This window comes from Babylonia areolata, chromosome 6 (assembly GCF_041734735.1).
Source record: "Babylonia areolata isolate BAREFJ2019XMU chromosome 6, ASM4173473v1, whole genome shotgun sequence".
Classification (NCBI taxonomy): Eukaryota; Metazoa; Mollusca; class Gastropoda; order Neogastropoda; family Buccinidae; genus Babylonia; species Babylonia areolata.
The window spans coordinates 21188660-21211252 of NC_134881.1; the positions used below are offsets into that span (position 1 = coordinate 21188660).

Below are 22593 nucleotides of genomic sequence, written 5' to 3' on the forward strand. Positions count from 1 at the left end.
TGAAGGCCTTCAACATCATCGTGTTGTCACTGATGTCATGTCATGCCGCGTCGTGTCGTATCGAAGTATCGTATCGTATTGTATCGCTTCATATCGTATCGTATCGTATCGTATCGAATCGAATCGAATTGTACTGCAATGTATTGTATTGCATTGCATTGCATTATATTGTTTTGTATTGTTACTCTCCCTCCAAACTTTGATGTTTTAATGTGTCATGTGGTCTTGTGTTTGTTGTGTTTGATGTATTGTGTTGTGTTTGTTGTGCTGTGTCGTGTGGTACTATGCTGTACTATATTATTGCACTGTGCTGTGGTGTACTTCACTGTTTTGCGTTCTGTTGCGGCATAGCACTGCACTGCATTGCGTTGATTTGTGTTGTATTTCACGGCAATGTATATTGTACTCTTTATTCAATTACTTTTTGTCATTTTCCCTCCCATCTTGGATGCCGTTATTGTATTGTATTCTCTTGCATCACATCGCAAGGTATTGCGTTGTGTTGCATTCTGCCGGTTGTGTTGTTTTGTGTTGTGTTGTGTTGTATCACATCATATTTCTCAATGTGAAATTCGTCCCCGTCTCTCAAGAAAGAGCACGTGACCCGGCACAGTCCAGCGCCACCTCATTTAATTTGTATCATTTTGTTTTGTTTTATTGGCTGGTGGATTGATTGATTTGTCGACAAATGTACTGCAGTTGATTCCGCAAAGGGAATTTGTTCCATAGAACTTTACTATGGACAACCCATTTGTTGCCACGGGTTCTTTTTACTTACTTATGCATGCCGCACACCGCAGAGCCTCGGTTTATCGTCTCACGCGAAAATACTAGTACCCAGACCACCATTAAAAGTCTAATAAGGGGAAGAATAAAAATAGAATCCCTGTCCATAATCGAGTGCGTCTCTGATTGTATGGGTCAGTCACTTGATGGATCATGCGGCAAACCCATTTTGTTATTTCCAGTCACTTTGCAGGATGAAAAAAGGAATACTCTGTTTATCTATCACTTCGGAATCAGTTAGGCGGTGGACTCTGATCCAATGTTCGCCAACGATCACAGTTTGAGGCCCCGTTTCGGCAAGGTCTTGTGTCCCTAGGAAAGACACTTTTCTATGTATTCAGATCTATTCAAGTAAAAAGACACAAAACAACTTCCACTTTCGTTTCCAACAACGATGAACAAAGGGGGCTAACTCCAGTTGAAAGGTGCGCTTCACGATAAACAGTTCCTTTGCGCAAAGTCCACAGGGAGTCTTCTTTCCTGTCAACATGTGGGGTTTGGTGCTGGCGGTCTCGGTATGCACTATTGGTGTCGTATTTTGGGCAATTATGCCCGACCCTACACGCAGGTGCGGAGTGTATGTTGAGCCGAACAAATGGTATCCATTTAAATACGCGTTCTTTCGCATTCTGTTGTGGCTGCGACGACGGAAAAACCGGTCGATGAAGCAGACGACTGGTGAAGGAGCTGGGTACGGTGTTCGCTCTCGGAGCAGTCCCGAGGAGATGGACAGAGTGCAGCCACTGCCTAAAGACCAGCCCCTTGTGAGCCTGTACATCTGCTAAGTTGATTGTGTGTGTGTGTGTGTGTGTGTGTGTGTAAACGTTGAATCAAAAAGTTCCCACCACGTATGCCCCTCCCACCCTCCCACCCAACACCACACCCTCTTCACAATCACCACAGCCACCACTACCCATCCTACCCCCGAACTTCTCCCCCGCCAGATAACTCCCCCACACACCCACATTCCTCCCCCTCTACCCCCCCTGCCCCCCCCCCCCCCCCCCCCGTGGGGGGTGGGGGGGGGGGGGGTTGTTGACTGTGTCTGGATCCAGTTGAAGTGCATTTCACTGACTTGCCAGGGATCATATCACTATTGTGTCCACAGGATTCTGCATAAGGGGATCTGGAACATGCATGTCCAGCTTTGACCTGTGTTCCTAATCTTGATCAAAGTGTATCCACATATTACTGTGGGTATGTTGTTGTGGGTAAGTATACAGTGGTATAGTAGTAACTCTCAGTCTGTTCTGTATTTATAAACTGTACTTCGATCACTGCCTGACTTTGGTCAGGGGAGTTTAGAATGGCAGAAAGAGAGGATTATGATCTGCCTTCCTGTGCCAAGCACAAGGCACATGAATGTGAATTAATTCACCAGGCATTATATGTACACAGTAGCTCTAGAGATAATACAGTACCATACTTGATTAATGATTCCAGTCCTGTAATACTGACAGCATGGTGATGGTGCAGGCAGTGGACGCTGTGTATTTCAATGGAGGGGACGCAGAAGGAAACTACATGGTGGCTGCCACAGCACGTCGACACAACAATTTAGTCCAGACCATACTGCTGTTCAGGGTAAGCTGCTGAGACATGTGCTGTGAATTAGGAACAGATATGATGCACATATGTGTATGTTCACTGTTATGCCATATCAACACATTTACATTCTCTGTGTTTACATTCTCAATACCAGGGTTCCAAAGGCTTTGTTACATATCGAAAAGCATGTGTAAACACTTGAATATTGTTAAAAATTTGAAATAACAACTAAGTTTATAGAAGTATTTTGTTTGCAAAAAAATATATGTTCCGACTTCATCAGATGTATTAATGATTTTCCTGTGTCTGAAATTGCATTTTTGGACTTGACAAGTAAAGGAGTTTAACGTCACAAGACAAAGGGGCAATTTTATATGGCACTGTTCACCAAGATTGGTTAAGTCCTGTTGGATCATTATGCAGACACACATAGATGTGCAACTGATGATTGCAATCAGAACAAAGCTTGCATTCGTGGTTTGTATGTGGATTCTATGAATGTTTCATACAAATAATGAGGTTAATTGCCCTTTGTATTGATTAAATCAGAACCAAATCAACCATAGATATATATCTGTTCATATTTTCATTGCTTTACTCATAGGCAGCTTCGGATTTCAAGTCATTAGATTGTCAATTTTCAACCGCTGAGGTTGAGAACACCACTGAATTGAAAGTGTGGAATGGTTCACAAGTATGGCTGAGATATTTCCGATCAGATTTCAGGGGATTAAACTAAAGTCGTTTCAGGCATAACGGTGGTTCTCTCCCTTAGAATTCAAAAGGCCCATGGTTGCTGCCTTTGAAGGCTTCAAATCCCAGCCCTTTCAAGATACAGCCTTTTCTTTGTTCTTTTTTATGTAGCATTTAAGAAAAAAAGTCTTTCTTCTTTTCTTTCTTTCTTTTTTTCTCTTCTTTTTGTTGTTGTTGTTGTATTAATGGCTGAAGAGTTTACTTGCATTGCTCTACTGTTACGCTCTGTTTTTGTATACCTTTTTCTAAAAATTCAGTTTGCAGATATGGGGATTCTGGAGATGCCTAACATGCCAGATACCAGCCTGTACACAAAGGAACCCAATGACGCATTTGCAGCAGCAGGTCTGCGTTTAGAGCCAGTGGTGGCCATGAAGAAATGGAAGCTGACCTACCAAGGCAAAATGAGGTATGTATTGTAGTCAGAGTCTATATCAGTTTGCTGTGTTGTTGCAACACAAATTAGGGTGCCTTTTGTTTGTTTGTTTTTCTCCAGTTGATTGCTTTTTTGTTTCTTTGTCATGTTTTTGTTTGTGATGAGTTTTAGCTTTTCAGTGTTAAACTTCTGCTTATGGATTGAAGTGGTTGGGGGAAGGTGGCAGAATGGTTAAGACACTTATCTGCCAACACAGTGTCTGTGAGGGTGTAGGTTCTATTCCTGCTATCGCCTTTTCTCCCAATTTTGACTGGAAAATCAAACTGAGCATCTAGTTCTTCAGATGATAGGATAAACCAAGGTCCTGTTTGCAGCACACACTTGGTACACTGAAAAAGAACCCATGGCAATGTGTTGTCTCTGGCAAAATACTGTAGAAAACCACTCTGATAAGTACATAGATATATTATGGATGCACTGAAGGCCTCACTAGCACATTAGGCTTTGCTGCTGTCAGGTATCGGCATAGCAGATGTGTAGAGTACATAGATATGTCGGAACGCAGTGACACCACCTTGAGAAACTGAAACTGGTTTGCATGATACTGGGTGCACACATTTCAGGGCTGGCTCCATTAAAACCCTTTTTAGTAGTGCTCCACCAGAGACTGTTTTGGAGTTGGATTATACAGTCAAACTGGGGAGAGAGAGAAAGGGCAAGAGTGGGATTCGAACCCAGACCCTCACAGACTCTGTATTGGCAGATAAGCGTCTTCAAATTCTGCCACCTTCCTCCTGCATGGTTGTTGCTGTATATTTGTGGTCATTTGGATGAGACTATGAACCAAGGCCCTGTGTGTAATAATGATAATAATGATGATAATAATGTACATTTATATAGCGCCCTTTCTCACTAAGAGCTAAGGCGCTTATTGTAAGTAATATAAAACATTCATGACCACTCTATCTCAAAAACCCCTCCCCACACTTACACTCTCCCTCTCCCACTCTACATACATCCAAAGTGAGCTAACATGGGTGGTGTTGGGGAAAAGGAAGCTGAGAGTACTTATAGATAGGTTTTAAAAAGATGAGTCTTTAGTGATGAGCGAAAAGCAGAAATAGAATCAGATGCACGGATATGATGAGGAAGGTTGTTCCAGATGCAAGGAGCAGCAAAGAAAGAACGTTTACCATAGGTGCTTGTATTGACACGAGGAAGTTTCAAAAGGTAACAGTCAGAGGAAGAGTGGAGATTTCTTGTGGGAGTGTAAACACTGATAAGGTCAGAAAGATAAGTAGGTCCTGCAGAGTGGAAAGCAGAATAGCAGAGACACGCAACTTTGTATTTAATTCTCGCTTCAGTGGGGAGCCAATGTAGAGTGCAGAGGTGAGGAGAAATGTGATCAGTACGTGGGACTCAGAGAGTCAGACGGGCAGCATTGTTTTGAAGTTTTTGAATTCGCTGAAGAATATTATGTGGACAGCCCATGAGAAGAGAATTACAGTAGTCAATTTGTGACAGCACAAAAGCAGAAATAAGAGTTTTAGTAGTTTCAACAGAAAGGTAGCATGCAGGCTTCAGTTTCAGTTTTAAGGAGGTGTCAAAACATGCGGACTGATCCACATAAGCTACACCACATCTCGGAAATGAGGCGGGCAGATGCATGATATTTGCATAAACCTAACATGCTGATCAGCCCTTGAAAAGCTATGCCAGGTTGGTGTAAAACATGAACACAGAAGAATAGATACATGATTATAATAATGAATGAATGAATAATGGTTATAGATTAATCAATCAATGATGATAATGATGATGATGAAAATAAGAGGTGGAATAGAAGAATAGATATATGATAATAATGATGAATGAATGAATAATGGTTATAGATTAATCAATCAATGATGATAATGATGATGATAAAAATAAGCAGTAGAACAGAAAATAAGAAGAAACAAAACTCTTGAAAGCAAAATAAGGAAAAATATTGATAATGAATAAAATAAAATAAATTAATAAATGAGTTTATAAACATAATAATGATAATAATAATGATAATGGAATGAAATAGATTAAAAAAAAATTCTAATCACAAAAAAACCCCACAAAATGAATAAAAATCTAAGAACAGGCACTGACAGCCGTGTACAAATGCAAACACATGCACACTCATGTATGCACACACACACAGACACACACACAAACACACACAGTGGAGTGGAGTGATGGCCTAGAGGTAACGCGTCCGCCTAGGAAGCGAGAGAATCTGAGCGCGCTGGTTCGAATCACGGTTCAGCCGCTGATATTTTCTCCCCCTCCACTAGACCTTGAGTGGTGGTCTGGATGCTAGTCATTCGGATGAGACGATAAACCGAGGTCCTGTGTGCAGCTTGCACTTAGCGCATGTAAAAGAACCCACAGCAACAAAAGGATTGTTCGTTGCAAAATTCTGTAGAAAAATCCACATCAATAGGAAAAGCAAATAAAACTGCATGCAGGAAAAAAAAAAAGAAAAAAAAAAGGGTGGCGCTGTAGTGTAGCGACGCGCTCTCCCTGGGGAGAGCAGCCTGAATTTCACACAGAGAAATCTGTTGTGATAAAAAGAAATACAAATACACACACACACCCACACACCCACACACACACACACACGCACACACACCACACACACACACACACACACACACACACACACACACACACACAACACACACACACCCACACCCACACACACACACACACATGCACACACGCATGCACGCACTCTCTCTCTCTCTCTCTCTCTTACTTTTATAGAAAAATCCAGTTTGATAGTTAAACAAATTCACTTGCAGACAGAAAGAAAAGGGGGGTTGGGCTTGGTGGGATGCTGCTGCACTGTAGCAATGCCCTCTGCCCTGGGAGAGCATCACTTGTTTCACAGAAATGACAAAAATGCAGCAGTACGATACAGTGCATTACATTACAACACAACACAACACAATACAATACAATATTTTATGTCTGATAATTATATGAGCATGTTTTGTTTTTTTGAGGACCACATAGATCTTTGTCAGAAACTACCTTATTAATATGTTATTATTGTTATCATGATGATATGGGTACTTATATAACTCTTATCCTCAGTCAGAGACCAAGCTCTAAGCGCTTTACAAACTCAGGGTCATTTGCCTACCTGGGTAGAGCTGACTGACGACTGCCATTGGGCGCTCATCATTCATTTCCTGTATCATCCAGATTTCAGGCATGCACACATACACACTCAGACAGACATGTAACATCTTTTACATGAATGACCATTTTGTTTATTTACCCCGCCATGTAGGCAACTATACTCCATTTTCATGGGTGTGCATACTGGGTATGTTCTTGTTTCCATAACCCACCCAACACTGACATGGATTACAGGATCTTTAACATGCATATTTGTTCTACTATGTGTGTACACACACGAGGGGGGTTCAGGCACTAGCAGGTCTGCACATATGTTGACCTGAGAGATCAGGAAATCTCCACCCTTTACCCACCAGGCACTGTTGAAAGTCCAACGCTCTAACCACTCAGCTATTGTGTCTGTCAAGACATTACAATAAAACACAATACAATATTTTGCAGCTGATATACAGGCATGTTTTTGTTGGTTTTTTAGGACCACTTTTAGATCTTTCTCAGAATGTGCTTTATTAAAGATAATGTTACCGTTATTGTTACAGTTATTAGTTAACGGAACACAAATTGTACTGCTCTTTCAGGCTGAGGAAGGAGAGGAAGGAGGTGGAGGTGAAGTTCAGCCTGGACTGGGACAGCTTCACCCGGTTCTTTGACTTTGACACGGACATGCACCCCGCCACCATGGCCGATGGCATCGCTCGGGAGAAATGGTCCCGGGAATACTTTGACAACTTGCAGAAGTAGGAAGACTCGAGCATGCGTGGGCGCGCTCGCGTGCACGCACACACACAAACACACATACGCATGCACACACACACTAAAACACACACACACACACACTGAAAAACACACACACACACAAACACACACACACACACACACACACACACACACAATTGTTTCTCCCTATCTTAAAATGTAATATTATCTTACCCAAATGTTTTTCTTTTTACATGATAATTGATGTGTGCTTGGTGATAAGGGAAGGGTGTGTCAGTTACTCATACCTTTTTCTCTTTGATATTTGCTGGCAGGCATTTTGAGTGAGCCGAAAGAGAACTTTCTACTTTGGTTGAGGCAGACAGTAAAGTATTTTGAACTGAACTGAATGTAAAGTACTGCACTCTCTGTGTAAAAACATGAACATGCAAAAAGAGAATGATAATACAAGTATGAATGATGTAATCAAACAGTATGAGAAATGGAGAAAAGAGAATCTCACACAAACAGGCAATATAAACTCATTCTGAAGCTCGGTTTTGACTGGATGAAAGTGGACTTGCAAGTGATCTTGTCATTTATTTGCGTGTATTTGTATTTGTATTTTTTTTTTATCACAACAGATTTCTCTGTGTGAAATTCGGGCTGCTCTCCCCAGGGAAAGCACGTCACTACACTTCAGCGCCACCCATTTTTTAATATTTTTTTCCTGCATGCAGTTTTATTTGTTTTTCCTATCGAAGTGGATTTTTCTACATAATTTTTCCAGGAACAACCCTTTTGTTGCCGTGGGTTCCTTTACATATGCTAAGAGTATGCTGCACACGGGACCTCAGTTTATCGTCTCATTCGAATGACTAGCGTCCAGACCACCACTCAAGGTCTAGTGGAGGGGAAGAAAATATCAGCGGTGGAGCCATGATTTGAACCAGCGTGCTCAGATTCTCTCGCTTCCTAGGCGGACGCATTACCTCAAGGCCATCACTCCACATGTTCTTTGACTTTTGCATGGACATGCACCCCACCACCATGGCCGATGGCATCGCACGGGAGAAATGATCCCAGGAATACTTTGATAACTTGCAGAAGTAGGAAGACTTGAGTGTGCGTTGTTGAAGGGTTTAGTAGATGGTGTTGTGATATTTTGATTTTGTTGCAGAGCTCACCAGACTCACTACGAACAGTTTGGTGTCATCAGTGGCAGTGTGGAGATTGAAGGTCATGGCACCAGACAGGTGAACATGAGAGGAGTCCGGGACCATTCCTATGGTGAGTAACATCCTCTTTTCTCTCTTTTGAATTTTTTTAATCGCCTAAGCAATTCAGACATGGATATTTATTGCTCCACTTTTTTCTCTGTAGTGATTTATAAGCTTCAGTTTCTTAAGGAGGCTTCACTGCATTGCAACAAATTCATATATGCTACACTACATCTGCTAGGCAGATGCCTGACCAGCATCATAACCCAACGCATTTGGTCAATCAGGCCTTGAGTGCTGAGTGCATGCATATATATATATATATATATATATATATATATATATATATATATATATATATATATGGAGTGATGGCCTAGAGGTAAGGTGTCCACCTAAGAAGCGAGAGAATCTGAGCGCGCTGGTTCGAATCACAGCTCAGCTGTCGATATTTTCTCCCCCTCGACTAGACCTTGAGTGGTGGTCTGGACGCTAGTCATTCGGATGAGACGATAAACTGAGGTTCTGTGTGCAGCATGCACTTAGCGCACGTAAAAGAACCTACGGCAACAAATGGGTTGTTCCTGGCAAAATTTTGTAGAAAAATCCACTTCGATAGGAAAAACAAATAAAACTGCATGCAAGAAAAAATACTAAAGAAAGAAAAAAAAGGGTGGCGCTGTAGTATAGTGACGCGCTCTCCCTGGGGAGAGCAGCCCGAATTTCACACAGAGAAATCTGTTGTGATGAAAAGAAATACAAATACAAATATATATATATCTTTGTTTACGGACAAGAGTGGATTTCTTATACAGAATTTTGCCAGAGGACAATACTCTCATTGCCATGGGTTCTGATCAGTGCGCCAGGTGCATACTGCACATGGGACCTTGGTTTATTGCCTCATCCGAATGACCAGACACTCGGTTTGATTTCCAGTCAAATTCTGGTCAAACCTGAGAGAAAGAGCGAGAGCAGGATTCAAACCCAGCCTCTCGTGGACTTTATATTGGCAGATGAGCGTCTTTACCATTCTGCCACCTCCCTCCTTTATAAGCATGTAGAGACTGTTGGATTATGCATTTCACATTGTCAGTTTTTATATTGCCAAAAATTCTTTTGTATTTGTATTTGTATTTCTTTTTATCACAACCGATTTCTCTGTGTGAAATTCGGGCTGCCCTCCCCAGGGAGAGCGCGTCGCTACACTAAAGCACCACCCATTTTTTTGTATTTTTTTCCTGCATGCAGTTTTATTTGTTTTTCCTATTGAAGTGGATTTTTCTACAGATTTTGCCATGAACATCCCTTTTGTTGACGTGCGTTCTTTTACGTGCGCTCAGTGCATGCTGCACACGGGACCCCGGTTCATCATCTCATCCAAATGACTAGCATCTAGACCACCACTCAAGGTCTTGTGGAAGGGGAGAAAATATCGGCGGCTGAGCCGTGATTCAAACCAGCGCACCTAGATTCTCTTGCTTCCTAGGCGGATGCGTTACCTCTAGGCCATCATTTATTGAAGCTCAAATGCATAAAGACAAAAAACTTTGACAGATTGAACTAACAGGTGTTGCCAACTGTATTGACATGATATAGTTTAGTCCTTGACCAGTTTTATCGAAACTGAACCAGGGAAGATATTTTTTTCTTTCTGTGTGTTTTACAGTGGAATTACAGAAGACAGAAAGATTTTGTTGGGCTTTATTTTATTTTGTTTTATCTTTATTTCATTTTGATTTTTTTATGCTAAATCTTTTATCCTCCTGGGTGTTTTTCACCCGACTTTGCCAACACGAGTTGAGAATTGACTTTGCAGAGAACAGAGAATTGTTTTTGAGCGGATATGAAAAGAGAGAAAGTGTAAGGGTGAGTAATTGGCCATGATGTCATCTATCATGCTGTCTTCACATTGAAGCATGAAACAATAATTTTTTTATTAAAAAAAATTTTTTTCAATTTGCACTGGAAACATCAAAGAAAATGTGTCCAGTCTGACAGTCATTGCCTTATGACGTATGTGAATGGATGCTGAACACTTGAATAAAAGGGAAACTTGAGCCTTGTCAAACTAGAGATCAGTGTGGGCTGTTGGCAGCTGTTGTTTCCTCATGTTCCCTGCAAACTGTCGTTTCTTGTTTACCAGTCTGTCTGCTTGTTTCCCGGGTTTTACTGTGCAGTGTTGAGGTTGGTGACTGTGGGTTTCAGGTAACATCAGGGACTGGAAGAGCTTGCATCGCTATGCTCTGCAGTACCTCTGTCTGGAGGATGGGTCGGCCATGTGTGTTGGAGCCATCTCCATGCCTTCCACTATATCCAGGTCAGCACTCTGTTTTTCATCACGCTTCTTGTGGCAAATAAGTGGCAGTATGTGTGTGTGTTCATGTGTATGTGTCATGAGAGCTCTTTGTGTGTGTGTGTGTGGGAGTGTCTGTGTTTCTGGAGCTGCGATATTTAGGAATGTGTGTTTGTGTGTTATTCTATTTATTTTATGTTCCTTTTGTGTTGTTTTTTTTCCTTCAAGGCCTAAGCACATTGGGATACACTGCTGATGTAGCGTATATGGATTTGTCCGAGCAACTGAACTGAGCTGAACTGAACTGAACAGGGCTCTTCCAACGTCCTTAATCCTTGAGTGTACATTAGGTTCATATGAATAAGGTAGTATCTGTTCCAGTTTTTAATCCTACATCCTTAAGTGTACATCAAGCTCGTTGGAAGAGGTAACGTTTTTCCTAGCTAATCATCTATAATCCCTCAGTGTGCATCAAGTTTATCTGAAGAGGGTAATGTCTTTTATGGCTAATTATCCATTATCCCTAAATGTTTTTCAAGTTCACTTGGAGGGGGTACTTTTTCCTCTAGCTAATCATCCTTAATCTCTAAATGTACATCTAGTTCATTCAAGAAGTATGTTCAGGTTAATTATCAATTACCCCAGGTATTGTTCAGGTTTACTCGGATGGGGTAATGTCTCTTCTAGCTAATCATCCATAATCCCAAAGTGTGCATCAAGTTCATATGAAGAGGAAGAGGGGAAGGTGATGCATTTTGACCCTACCTGGGGAATGCCAGCCAAGATAGCACAAGGTAGGAGTAGAGATCTCCGGTGGTGCCCAGTGGTGCTACAGGGCACATAGAGGATTACCTGTAAAGTAAGCAGGCATTTTGTCCGCTGGCTTGTGCCTGATGTCAGTGTGAATATTGGTGATGCAGGCTTGGCGAGAATCCAGTATTTGAAATAAGACTAGTTCAGCAATGGGGCTATGCTGCAGCTCAGTCCATGGCAACAGCCTCTCCATGCAGTAAGACTAGTTCAGCAATGGGGCTATGCTGCAGCTCAGTCCATGGCAACAGCCTCTCCATGCAGTAAGACTAGTTCAGCAATGGGGCTATGCTGCAGCTCAGTCCATGGCAACAGCCTCTCCATGCAGTAAGACTAGTTCAGCAATGGGGCTATGCTGCAGCTCGGTCCATGGCAACAGCCTCTCCATGCAGTAAGACTAGTTCAGCAATGGGGCTATGCTGCAGCTCAGTCCATGGCAACAGCCTCTCCATGCAGTAAGACTAGTTCAGCAATGGGGCTATGCTGCAGCTCAGTCCATGGCAACAGCGTCTCCATGCAATAAGACTAGTTCAGCAATGGGGCTATACTGCAGCTCAGTCCATGGCAACAGCCTCTCCATGCAGTAAGACTAGTTCAGCAATGGGGCTATGCTGCAGCTCAGTCCATGGCAACAGCCTCTCCATGCAGTAAGACTAGTTCAGCAATGGGGCTATACTGCAGCTCAGTCCATGGCAACAGCCTCTCCATGCAATAAGGCTAGTTCAGCAATGGGGCTATGCTGCAGCTCGGTCCATGGCAACAGCCTCTCCATGCAGATGCATGAAGCAAGTGATCATACACATGATACATCTTCCACCTGTGGAGAAGAGGAGTATGGAGGGGGATCACCTCATTACCTTTGATAGTGAAACAAATAAAATTGCAGGCAGGAAAAAATATGTAAAAAATGGATGGAGCTCTCAGTGTAGCGACACACTCTCCCTGGGGAGAGCAGCCCAAATTTCACACAGAGAAATCTGTTGTTACAAAAAGGAGTAATGCAATACAATACAATACAACACAGTACACCCCGTGCTTAGCCCCTGCTTCTCCAGGAATGTTGGTTTGTAGCAGATCCTCCTCACCCATCACTGTGCCTTGATGCTGTTCAGGTTTCCTGCGAATGAATTATGTCCGACCACATTCCATATGCTGCACCATTCATTGAAGCCTACTGTGTTTAGGAAAAAGTGATTTGTTGTATGCTGATATTGTCGACCCCACTTAACTGCTGAGAACCTCTATCACTATGAGATATGTGTTTAAGGGCCAGTAAGAATGAAACAATGTTTTTATGATAAAATGGAGGGTGAAGGTTGCTGAGGAGATCCATTTAGGCTTTGGACTCCATGGCAGGACTGTACTCTGTTCTGCATTCCTATGTACATGCTGAGGCCTACCAAGCCTGAGTTATTGGCACATGCAGATCAAGAGTTTTGAGGATTGTCTGATGGAACAGACGCTAACCTTACTTGTAGACAGGGAAATGGGCTAACCATTTTATGTGTCCAGATGCAAACCATTTCGCCATGGTGGCTGTTGTGTGAGTCCTTGCAGACTGACAGCGTGGACCGTCAGAAGGAATGTGTCTTTTACAGTGAAATGTGTACTTGTCACTGCAGATTTGTGTTCCCATTCGTGGGCTGCAGCTCCCATGTTCACTTGCATGGCTACAAGTGGGGTGTTATCTGTGTGGCCATATAGGCACCTTACCCAGTTTCCACTGACATGGATTGCAGAATCTTTAACCTGCATATTTGTTCTTCATATATGTACCTTAACTCTCTCCATACGAACGGCGAAAGAGACGACGTTAACAGCGTTTCACCCCAATTACCACCATCAAAATATTGCAAGCGGAAGGCTCTTATATTGAAGAGGTGAATGTTGACAAAGAATACCACAATTCTGATGACGGAAGCTAAAGGTTGGGTCATTGAGATACCCACTGGACATCCGAGGGGTCTGTGTAGAGGAGAAGAGAGGACTGGCTGTACTGAGTGAGTTAACTGACTAGGTGCAGCTGGGATTCATACCCAGGACCCTGAGATTGAAAGTCCAGTGATCTAACCACTGGGCTAATCATGCCTGTCATGCCATTGCAAAATGGTATGTTTTTATTATTATATCATCAGGAGGAAGGTGGCAGAATGGTTAAAATGATGGTCTGCCAATACAAAGTCTGTGAAGGTCTGCGTTTGAATCCCACGCTCACCCTTTCTCCAAAGTTTGACTTGAAAATTGAACTGAGAGCCTTGTCATTCGGATGAAACGATAAAACAAGTTTGTGGGTACAGCACACACTTGGCACACTGAAATAGAACCCATGGCAATGAGAGTTCTGTTGAAGATATCCACTTGGATAGGTACACAAACATATATGCATGCACTCAAGGCCTTAGTGCATTGGGTTATGCTGACCGGTCAGGCTGGTGAGGCTTCCTTGAGAAACTGAAACTGTGGATCATCAGCACAATAATGTGATCTGTGTTTGTCATGAAAGTAGGATGTATTTGTCAGTATTAACAATTTACTGTTACTAAGCAGCACATTTACTGTTCACAGACTGACGGTGGGCTATGTGTTTCACCCGGATGGCAGCATGGATGCTGTGTCGTGCTCAGAGTTTGAGTTGTTTGAGCATGGGGAGGATGGAAGGCCCCCACCCCTCATGGCCTTCAACTTCAGTGCAGGTAAGAACAGTTACTGACACTCTTGTGAAAAGGGGGGATGTTTGGGTGAGAACAGCGGTTACTGTTGTGGAAGAGGGGAAGGACAGACAAGCCATTGAAAACAGTATTTACTGTACGTATAAAATGCAAAAAAAACTTAGCCGCAAATGTAGGACAGGTCAGGAAATCCAAGATGGCTGCGGGAAAGGAGGACGTTGCTTCCAGTAACACAAGGGAGGTAACTACCAAGGGAGGCTATTTGCCGCTGCTTCTTTCGATTACTCCGCATAGCGGACTAGTAGTTTGGACAGAACAGGAATCCAGACCCCTGCCGGAGTCTGCACCAGTGGGTCACGGTAAGTATGTTACTTAAACATAACTTTAGGAAGAAAATTTCCTTTTTCTGTTGTGGAAGGGTGGGGGGAACAGCAAGGTGAAAACAGCGATTACTATAGTGGAGGGGAGGGTGGTGGACATCCAGGTGAGAAGTGATTACTGTTCTGGAAGAGGAGTTGTGGGGGTACAGTGCCATGAAAACAGCGATGACTGTTGTGAAAGAGGTCAGAGGGAACAGTGTTCGGGGGGGGGGGGGGGGGGGGGGGTGCTTGTCAGGGTATGGCAAATACAGCAGGAGGGAAAGGAATATGTTAAAGCTCTAAACTGGATTTTGTATGATGTGCTTATTTACCAGTAAGCGCAAAAAGCTTTCCTGTTTTAAAAGGAAGACTCAGTTGTTACTGGAACATTTGTCTCTTCTCCTTTCTTAGGTGTGGGGATTTATGAGTCCCAGTTTTTGAGAGTGTTGGTAGTTTTATCTTTAACAGAAATATGGATGGCTGAAAAGCTTGTGAAGAGTAAAGCATTTGCTCAAATGCCATTCTCCTTCCCCACCTTTCTCAAGGACTTGCTTTCCTTATATACTTGAAACAGTTCACCTCTGAGAACAAGTCCTTTCAGTCTTGGCCAATCAAAACATGCCATAATTTGAGAGAACTGTTCAGGATTTTATTTGCGCAAGATTCTCATGAAATCATTTTCACAATCATGCATCAACAACAAAAAATGCTATGCTGACATTGTCAAGATTCCACTCAAACATCCCATGAATAAGAGGCACCCACCAAGACTTCTTATGAATTAATTTCCCCGTTACCACATTTTTTGCTTTAATGTGAGGAGTACATATGCACACATAACATTCTTGTTCATGCCCCAGCTAACAATACAGGGCCATTATCAGGGTTGACAAGTCAGTATCAGTCTTGTAGAACTTGAAAAGCTGGGAAAGAAAATTTGGCACAAGAACCATCATTCATACTGATATACTTAGAACACGCTTGTGACGTTGACAGTTTTGTCACTTTCTCACAAGAGGATAAAAAGTTACTGAACACAACAGAAAATTGTATGTGTCACATAAAACTATAATGTGTCATTGGGTAATTCACATGTTATGTCAGATTATCCAGTCCATAAAAGATATTCAGGACTTTCTGTTGAGACAGCAAACAAACAAAAAAAGAATGGACTAACAAGGCAGAAATGAGACAGGAAGAGAGGACTAACGAGACAATAGAAAAAAGAGGAACTTAACCCCTAGGCTGCCTATATGACGAGATGACTCATCAGCGCAAGCATGTACGCTTTGCTGCCACAATGATGAGATAACTCATCATCGAAATATTCTGACTTTTCCATGGTTTGCATTGAGTTTGTTGACAAAAATGCTGGTAGCTTTAGCTTGGGGAATCTTTCTAGATTCTATCCGTAGCTAGAAACCCCATCTACGTCATGAGGCAGTCCTTTATTTGAACATTTTGGTTGGATTATTGTCCCAGTTTGCCTGGCTCCTCTTCTCGCTCGCTCAACAAAATGTCGGACCCCATGCTCAAGACATGCGATTGTGATTGCATGAAACCAACCAAGATTGCTTTCTTTAGCTGATGCTCAGAAAGTATTAAGTGTAAATTCAAAGGAGAAGACAGTGATGAACTTTTGTAGGATGATTTGATAGAAAATAAAGGGAGCAATGAAGAGACTGGCCAAGACATGACTATCAGTGAGTAATGCTGACTTTAAAGCCCTAGCAGACGACACTAAGTAACTACATTTTTAACAGGACACAGTGTGAGCGATTTTCTTGGCACTCAGACAACATGATCTGATGAGAACTGGATGATGTGACGGTGTGTGAAAGAGGTGAAGAGGAGGGGGGTGGAGACCGAGGGGGCGTGGCCTCACATCCATATTATCACTTGGAGAGGTCACAATGCATTATGTATGTCTCTCTCTCTCTCTTTTTAAATTTTTTTTATTTTATTGTGGTTGTTCTAGTATAATTTGTGTGTGCAGGTATTATCCATTTGTCCAGAAAAATATATTTTAGTGCAAATTACCTGACTAATGTTTGTAATGAACAAGTTGAAAATGTGACAAAAAACAAAACAATTACTTCAAAACAATAGCATGTCACTGAAAATACATAAAATGGGAAAACATCATTTGTTTTGTATTCTTTGTTCATCTACCTTTTAGAAAATACATACTTTTATGGCTCTTTCTCCAATAACAAAGAGCACAGAATTTTTTGAAAATATATACCTGTTTTTGGTGGAAAAAACCCTGGCAAACAGATTTCACTTAAATCTTATTTTCCTGGCAGCGAAATGGTTAACGACACAAATTCTGGAAGGTGGAGATAGTTATTGATAACTCAAAGACCCCCTGAACAATTAACAAATGCATCAAAGACTTGCATCTCTCTCTCTCTCTGTGTGTGACACATGTCCTACTCAGTTTAGTGACCAGAGCTGTATGGGGGAAAATTCCATGTATTTATTCCACTGTCTACTGTAGATTTTAATAAAATATGATTCCTGTGCGCCAATAGAAAAAAGGGTTTTCATTTGAGAGCAGAGATATCCTTTATATTTTACTTGATAGCAAAAGCACTGTACTTAAAAATTTCCATGAAATCATTTAGTTTACATTTCTTCTCGGCATTTTGCTCCAGGATTTTCATGTAAATTACATGTGATGCCTGTGCCCTGCATTGTCGGAGTGCTTGATCCCAAATGAACTAACCAAATATGTTGCACGGAGCCACCTACACTACCAGCTATCACGTACATAGCTATCTCAAACACTCACCTCTCCAACGCTCATCCTTCTTCCATGCTGCACCTGTGTAATTGGCAGTGCATGTGCCATGTCCACTTGAAACTTTGTCTTGGACTTGTTTTAGATGAATCATCTTCTTCTTCTTCTTCTTCTGAGTTCATGGGCTGCAACTTCCACGTTCACTTGTATAAACGCAAGTGGGCTTTTACGTGTATGACCATTTTTTTAACCCGCCATGTAGGCAGCCATACTCCGCTTTTGGGGGTGTGCATGCTGGGTATGTTCTTGTTTCCATAACCCACTGAACACGGACGTGGATTACAGGATTTTTAATGTGCGTATTTGATCTTCTGCTTGCGTATATACACGAAGGGGGTTCAGGCACTAGCAGGTCTGCACATATGTTGACCTGGGAGATTGTAAAAATCTCCACCCTTTACCCACCAGGCGCCGTCACCATGATTCGAACCCGGGACCCTCAGATTGAAAGTCCAACACTTTAACCATTCGGCTATTGCGCCAGTCAGATGAATCATCAATCTCAGGCACAAAACTAATCACTGTCACTTTCATTGTGTGTCACAAAATGATCCATAATCAAAACCCTCACCTTAATACACTTCTTTCCCACTATCCTTTTCATGTGCTACTTCTAAAACTGTTAAACCTTATCTTAAAAAAAAAGAAAAAAAGGTAAAGATCCATACTAGATAACGCCATTTTGACCAGGTGCAACTGACTGGAATTTTCCATTGTCAGACTGAACAAGCCCAAGGGATGTAAACCATCCTCAAACATTCCACAAGGCAGGGAGAAACAGAAAGTTGTTTCCCTTAATGAAGATCAGACATGCAAGATGCATCCAGGTGATGTGTGACAGTGTAACAATGCTGGCAATATTATAAAGGTGCTTACTTTACTGATACACCATTGCTATTAGCACACAGTATCAGTTATAATGTACTCCTCATATTTAAAGATACAAATGAAATCCTTTAACACTGGTAATTGTTTTTTATTCAGCTCTTGTCAGATGCTGCCACCTCGATTATAGTCATCCAAAGTAATGGCTGAGCTGACCAATGCAAATGCCAGCCCTGTATAATAAGCGACTTTATCTTGTGGAGTAGTCAATGCCAGCCCTGAAATTAAATGATTCTATCTTGTGAAGTTGAACCCACTTAGTTTTTCACAAAGACAATTTGTCAGAATCATTCTATAGAATGTGTTTGTGCAGGTGGTAAAGTCTACGAGCTTGAATGCAAAGTTCTAGACTGTCCCATTTTCTACATGGGGGAGAACTGGGATGCCAAGATCTATGAAAGGTTCTGTCAGTATTACGTCAACGGCGTGAAGGGCTGGGGCATCAGTGAATGGGATTACTGGTGAGTGCAGCATTCTTCTTGGTAGAGCCCTCTGGCATGGGTTTTCTCTGAAGCATCTCAGCACAACATGGAAAAACAGAAATATACATGTATGATTCAAAGGTGTATACATACAGCCAAAAACACACGCAGTATTGAACAAAAAAATTAAATAGGCATCTCATAATGTACAATAAGCGTTCAAAAATGTGTAAAATGTACACCCCCAAAACATGTAAAAAGTAGATATACTTTTCAACTGGCGTGCCTATTAGCTCACTGAATTAAGCAAAACAGAAAAAAACACTGCACAGAACTTAGTATGACACAATACAGAACAATGCTGAATGGACAGAAAAAGACTCAAAATGTGTGACAGTTTTTAAACACATTAATGTTCTGAAACATTTCACACTTTCTGTGCAGCAACCATGTTGGGAAAGAGACGGAACAGGAGTGGTACAACCATCACGAGACGTAAGTGGCTGGACGTTCCTGGTGTTGCGACGATGCACTAAAATCACCACTGTGAGGATGATCACTTCATTCAGATTTTACTTGCCAGTGACAGAGAATTTGACAAATCTTAGACCACTTCACACTCAGACTACATTCACACAATGCCCAACCAGTTGATGTCATCCTGACACAGCAACACACTTCAGTCACACACAGCCAGTTGCTGTCATCCTGACACAGCAACACACTTCAGTCAGACATAGCCACTTGCTGTCAGCTTTTGAGCCCTCCAGATGGAAGAAAGAAGTGTTACTGGGATTCATGATGTCAGTATCATTGAAGAGTTCTGTTCCTTGGGCCAGTCATCAGTTTCATTTGTGTGCACATCACAAATCAAAACAGCTGGCGGCCAGTGTGAACACTTACCGCTGGTATACATGACAGGAAAATGCGAAAGAAAGTGTGAATGTGACCTGAGCCCAGCCAGTTGCTGACAGCAGCTGGCCAGGAATAGTGTACAGTCATTTTGCACATTCCTGCCATGGATGCTGGCTATGAGTGTTCACACTGGCTACCACCAGCAAAAGCCAGATTTTTTATTTGTCTTGTGTTCACAGATCAGATGGATGGCTGATTTTCAAGGGATGGAACTCTTCAAATGATACTAGCAGCGTGAATCCCAATAATATCTGTTTCTTCCTTCTGGAGAGCATTGTATTGTTTCTAGCTGACAGCAACTGGCTGTGTCGGACTGAAGTGTGTTGCCGTGTCAGGCTGACAGCAACTGGCTGTGTCGGACTGAAGTGTGTTGCCATGTCAGGCTGACAGCAACTGGCTGTGTCGGACTGAAGTGTGTTGCCGTGTCAGGCTGACAGCAACTGGCTGTGTCGGACTGAAGTGTGTTGCCGTGTCAGGCTGACAGCAACAGGCTGTGTCGGACTGAAGTGTGTTGCCGTGTCAGGCTGACAGCAACTGGCTGTGTCGGACTGAAGTGTGTTGCCGTGTCAGGCTGACAGCAACTGGCTGTGTCGGACTGAAGTGTGTTGCCGTGTCAGGCTGACAGCAACTGGCTGTGTCGGACTGAAGTGTGTTGCCGTGTCAGGCTGACAGCAACAGGCTGTGTTGGACTGAAGTGTGTTGCCGTGTCAGGCTGATAGAAAGCAACTGGCTGTGTTGGACTGAAGTGTGTTGCCATGTCAGGCTGACAGCAACTGGCTGTGTCGGACTGAAGTGTGTTGCCGTGTCAGGCTGACAGCAACTGGCCGTGTCGGACTGAAGTATGTTGCCGTGTCAGGCTGACAGCAAGCAACTGGCTGTGTCGGACTGAAGTGTGTTGCCGTGTCAGGATGACAGCAACTGGCTGTGTCGGACTCCAGTGTGTTGCTGTGTCAGGCTGACAAGTGGCTGTCAGCAAATGGTTGGGATTCGTGTGAGCATAGCCTATCACTGCATCCATTGGATATGTTGCTGCATCACTACCCAGTGCGTAGAGTTTATTTTGGGGAGAGTACAAACACTATAAACCATGTGTACACATGCCAGCAATGTGCCCCTAGGATATAGTCATCATTACACTGTTCTCGGGGGAAAAAAAACAAAAAGCATTCCAGTAACATTCAGTGATCTTGAAGCAACTATTTCAGTCTTTGTCCCACAACACAAACTGTCCTGTCAAGAAGAGCATTGCAGAATCAAGCCTAAGTCTGCAGTAGATTCAAGGAAGCCACATTGTGGATCTCGAATCCTGACAAGCTGAAACAGGAGTAAGTTGAGTGCAGCCACTCAGCAGCTTTGCAGTTTCCTCTGAAGGCCTGACCAGCATGTTTGGTTTATGCATACATCAGGCTTTAACATAGGAATAGTCTACATGCTTGACATATACATGTAACATTTTTCTCTGGTGGGATGGATTCTGGGCAAAGGACACTTATGGCCAAGAAATACAAGTTGCAAAACTTCAATTACACATGTCGTGAAGCAGTATAAAAACTATGGTCACACTAATTGCCAAACAGCATGAAATACAAATGATATGGTTATATCATGTCAGAATGATAATTGTATAAGAAGAGATCCAAGATTCTGTATATGCAAATCAAAAACTGTGCATATCGCAGCATGTACATATGACTTGAAGCAAAACGAACACAGGAAGGCTATGCTGGAGATCCCACACCCCATATGAAAGACTTTAAATCAGCGCATTAAGCAACCCAGCTCAAAGTTTGAAAAAAAAAACATTACCCATAGGATGAAGTTATAAAACACGGTAAATACATCCACTTACAAATGGCACACTACTCTGTCTAATGTGCTCATTCTCAATCCCCAGACATGTCCAACATCAGGTAATCCACCATACACTGTGTTGTGGATTTGGGGCATTATCCCCACACACCATTTTGTCAACAGCTGCCAGGACCTGCTATTTGCCATAATTATTGTGATTTAAAGTTCAATTTTTAATTTATTTAAATCAGTGTTTAATTACACATGCTTAACCGTAACCCACTAGTGCAGACTCCGGCAGGGGTCTGATTCCTGTCCTGTGCAAACTACTACCCGCCTATGCAGAGAAAATGAAAGTAGCTACGGCCGATAATATTGGTGAATGTCACTTTCATGCATTTTGTTATGTGATCTTATCTGGTGAACACTTGTTGAGGCAGACATTACACACAGATGTGTGCATTGCACATAAGGTTTTCAAGAAATAAACTGAGATCTGTGGTTGTAGCAGGTCTTTTAAGCTTTTTTTTTTTTTTTTTTGGTCATTAAAACCAGCTTTTCTTCGTGCATCTTTTGAGATCATGATTTGGCCAAGCCCAAAACTGAAAAAATATATACAATGAACAATAAAGCCTACAACTACAAACACATCACAAAAAACTGACTGGAAAAAGGCACTCTACCAAGTTAAGCCACCGTATGGAAAACAAAATACATATATAAAATAGATGGCAATATAAATATTCAAAAATATTTAACTCTACCCTTCACCATCATTTTTTAAATGACATACAAATAAACATTTCAAAAAAAAGTTGAACTCTACCCCTTCACCATCATTTAAAAAAAAAAGGAATAAACGTTTCAAAAACTGAACCTTGCCCCTTCACCATCATTAAAAAATAATGACATAGGAATAAACGTTTCAAAACTGAACCTTGCCCCTTCACCATCATTAAAAAAAATAATGACACAGGAATAAACGTTTCAAAACTGAACCTTGCCCCTTCACCATCATTAAAAAAAATAATGACACAGGAATAAACGTTTCAAAACTGAACCTTGCCCCTTCACCATCATTTAA

At 42.1% G+C, this 22593-nt stretch overlaps 2 protein-coding genes across 2 annotated transcripts in view; one reads left to right on the top strand and one right to left on the bottom strand.

Annotated features, from left to right (window-relative positions):
• Window positions 1–1217: 1217 nt before the first annotated feature.
• LOC143282822 (uncharacterized) lies at window positions 1218–22513 on the top strand. The gene is made up of 9 exons (XM_076588629.1): window positions 1218–1550; window positions 2263–2370; window positions 3345–3496; window positions 7222–7380; window positions 8520–8629; window positions 10768–10879; window positions 14231–14358; window positions 18695–18842; window positions 19248–22513. Exons 1-9 carry the CDS (start codon window positions 1275–1277, stop codon window positions 19300–19302), a joined length of 1248 nt encoding a protein of 415 aa, XP_076444744.1. The 5' UTR covers window positions 1218–1274; the 3' UTR covers window positions 19303–22513.
• LOC143282821 (uncharacterized) overlaps window positions 22356–22593 on the bottom strand; it is a 37236-nt gene continuing 36998 nt past the window's right edge. Inside the window, exon 19 of the mRNA XM_076588628.1 lies at window positions 22356–22446. The gene's annotated coding sequence lies outside the window, so the exon portion shown is untranslated. The remainder of the gene's footprint in view (window positions 22447–22593) is intronic.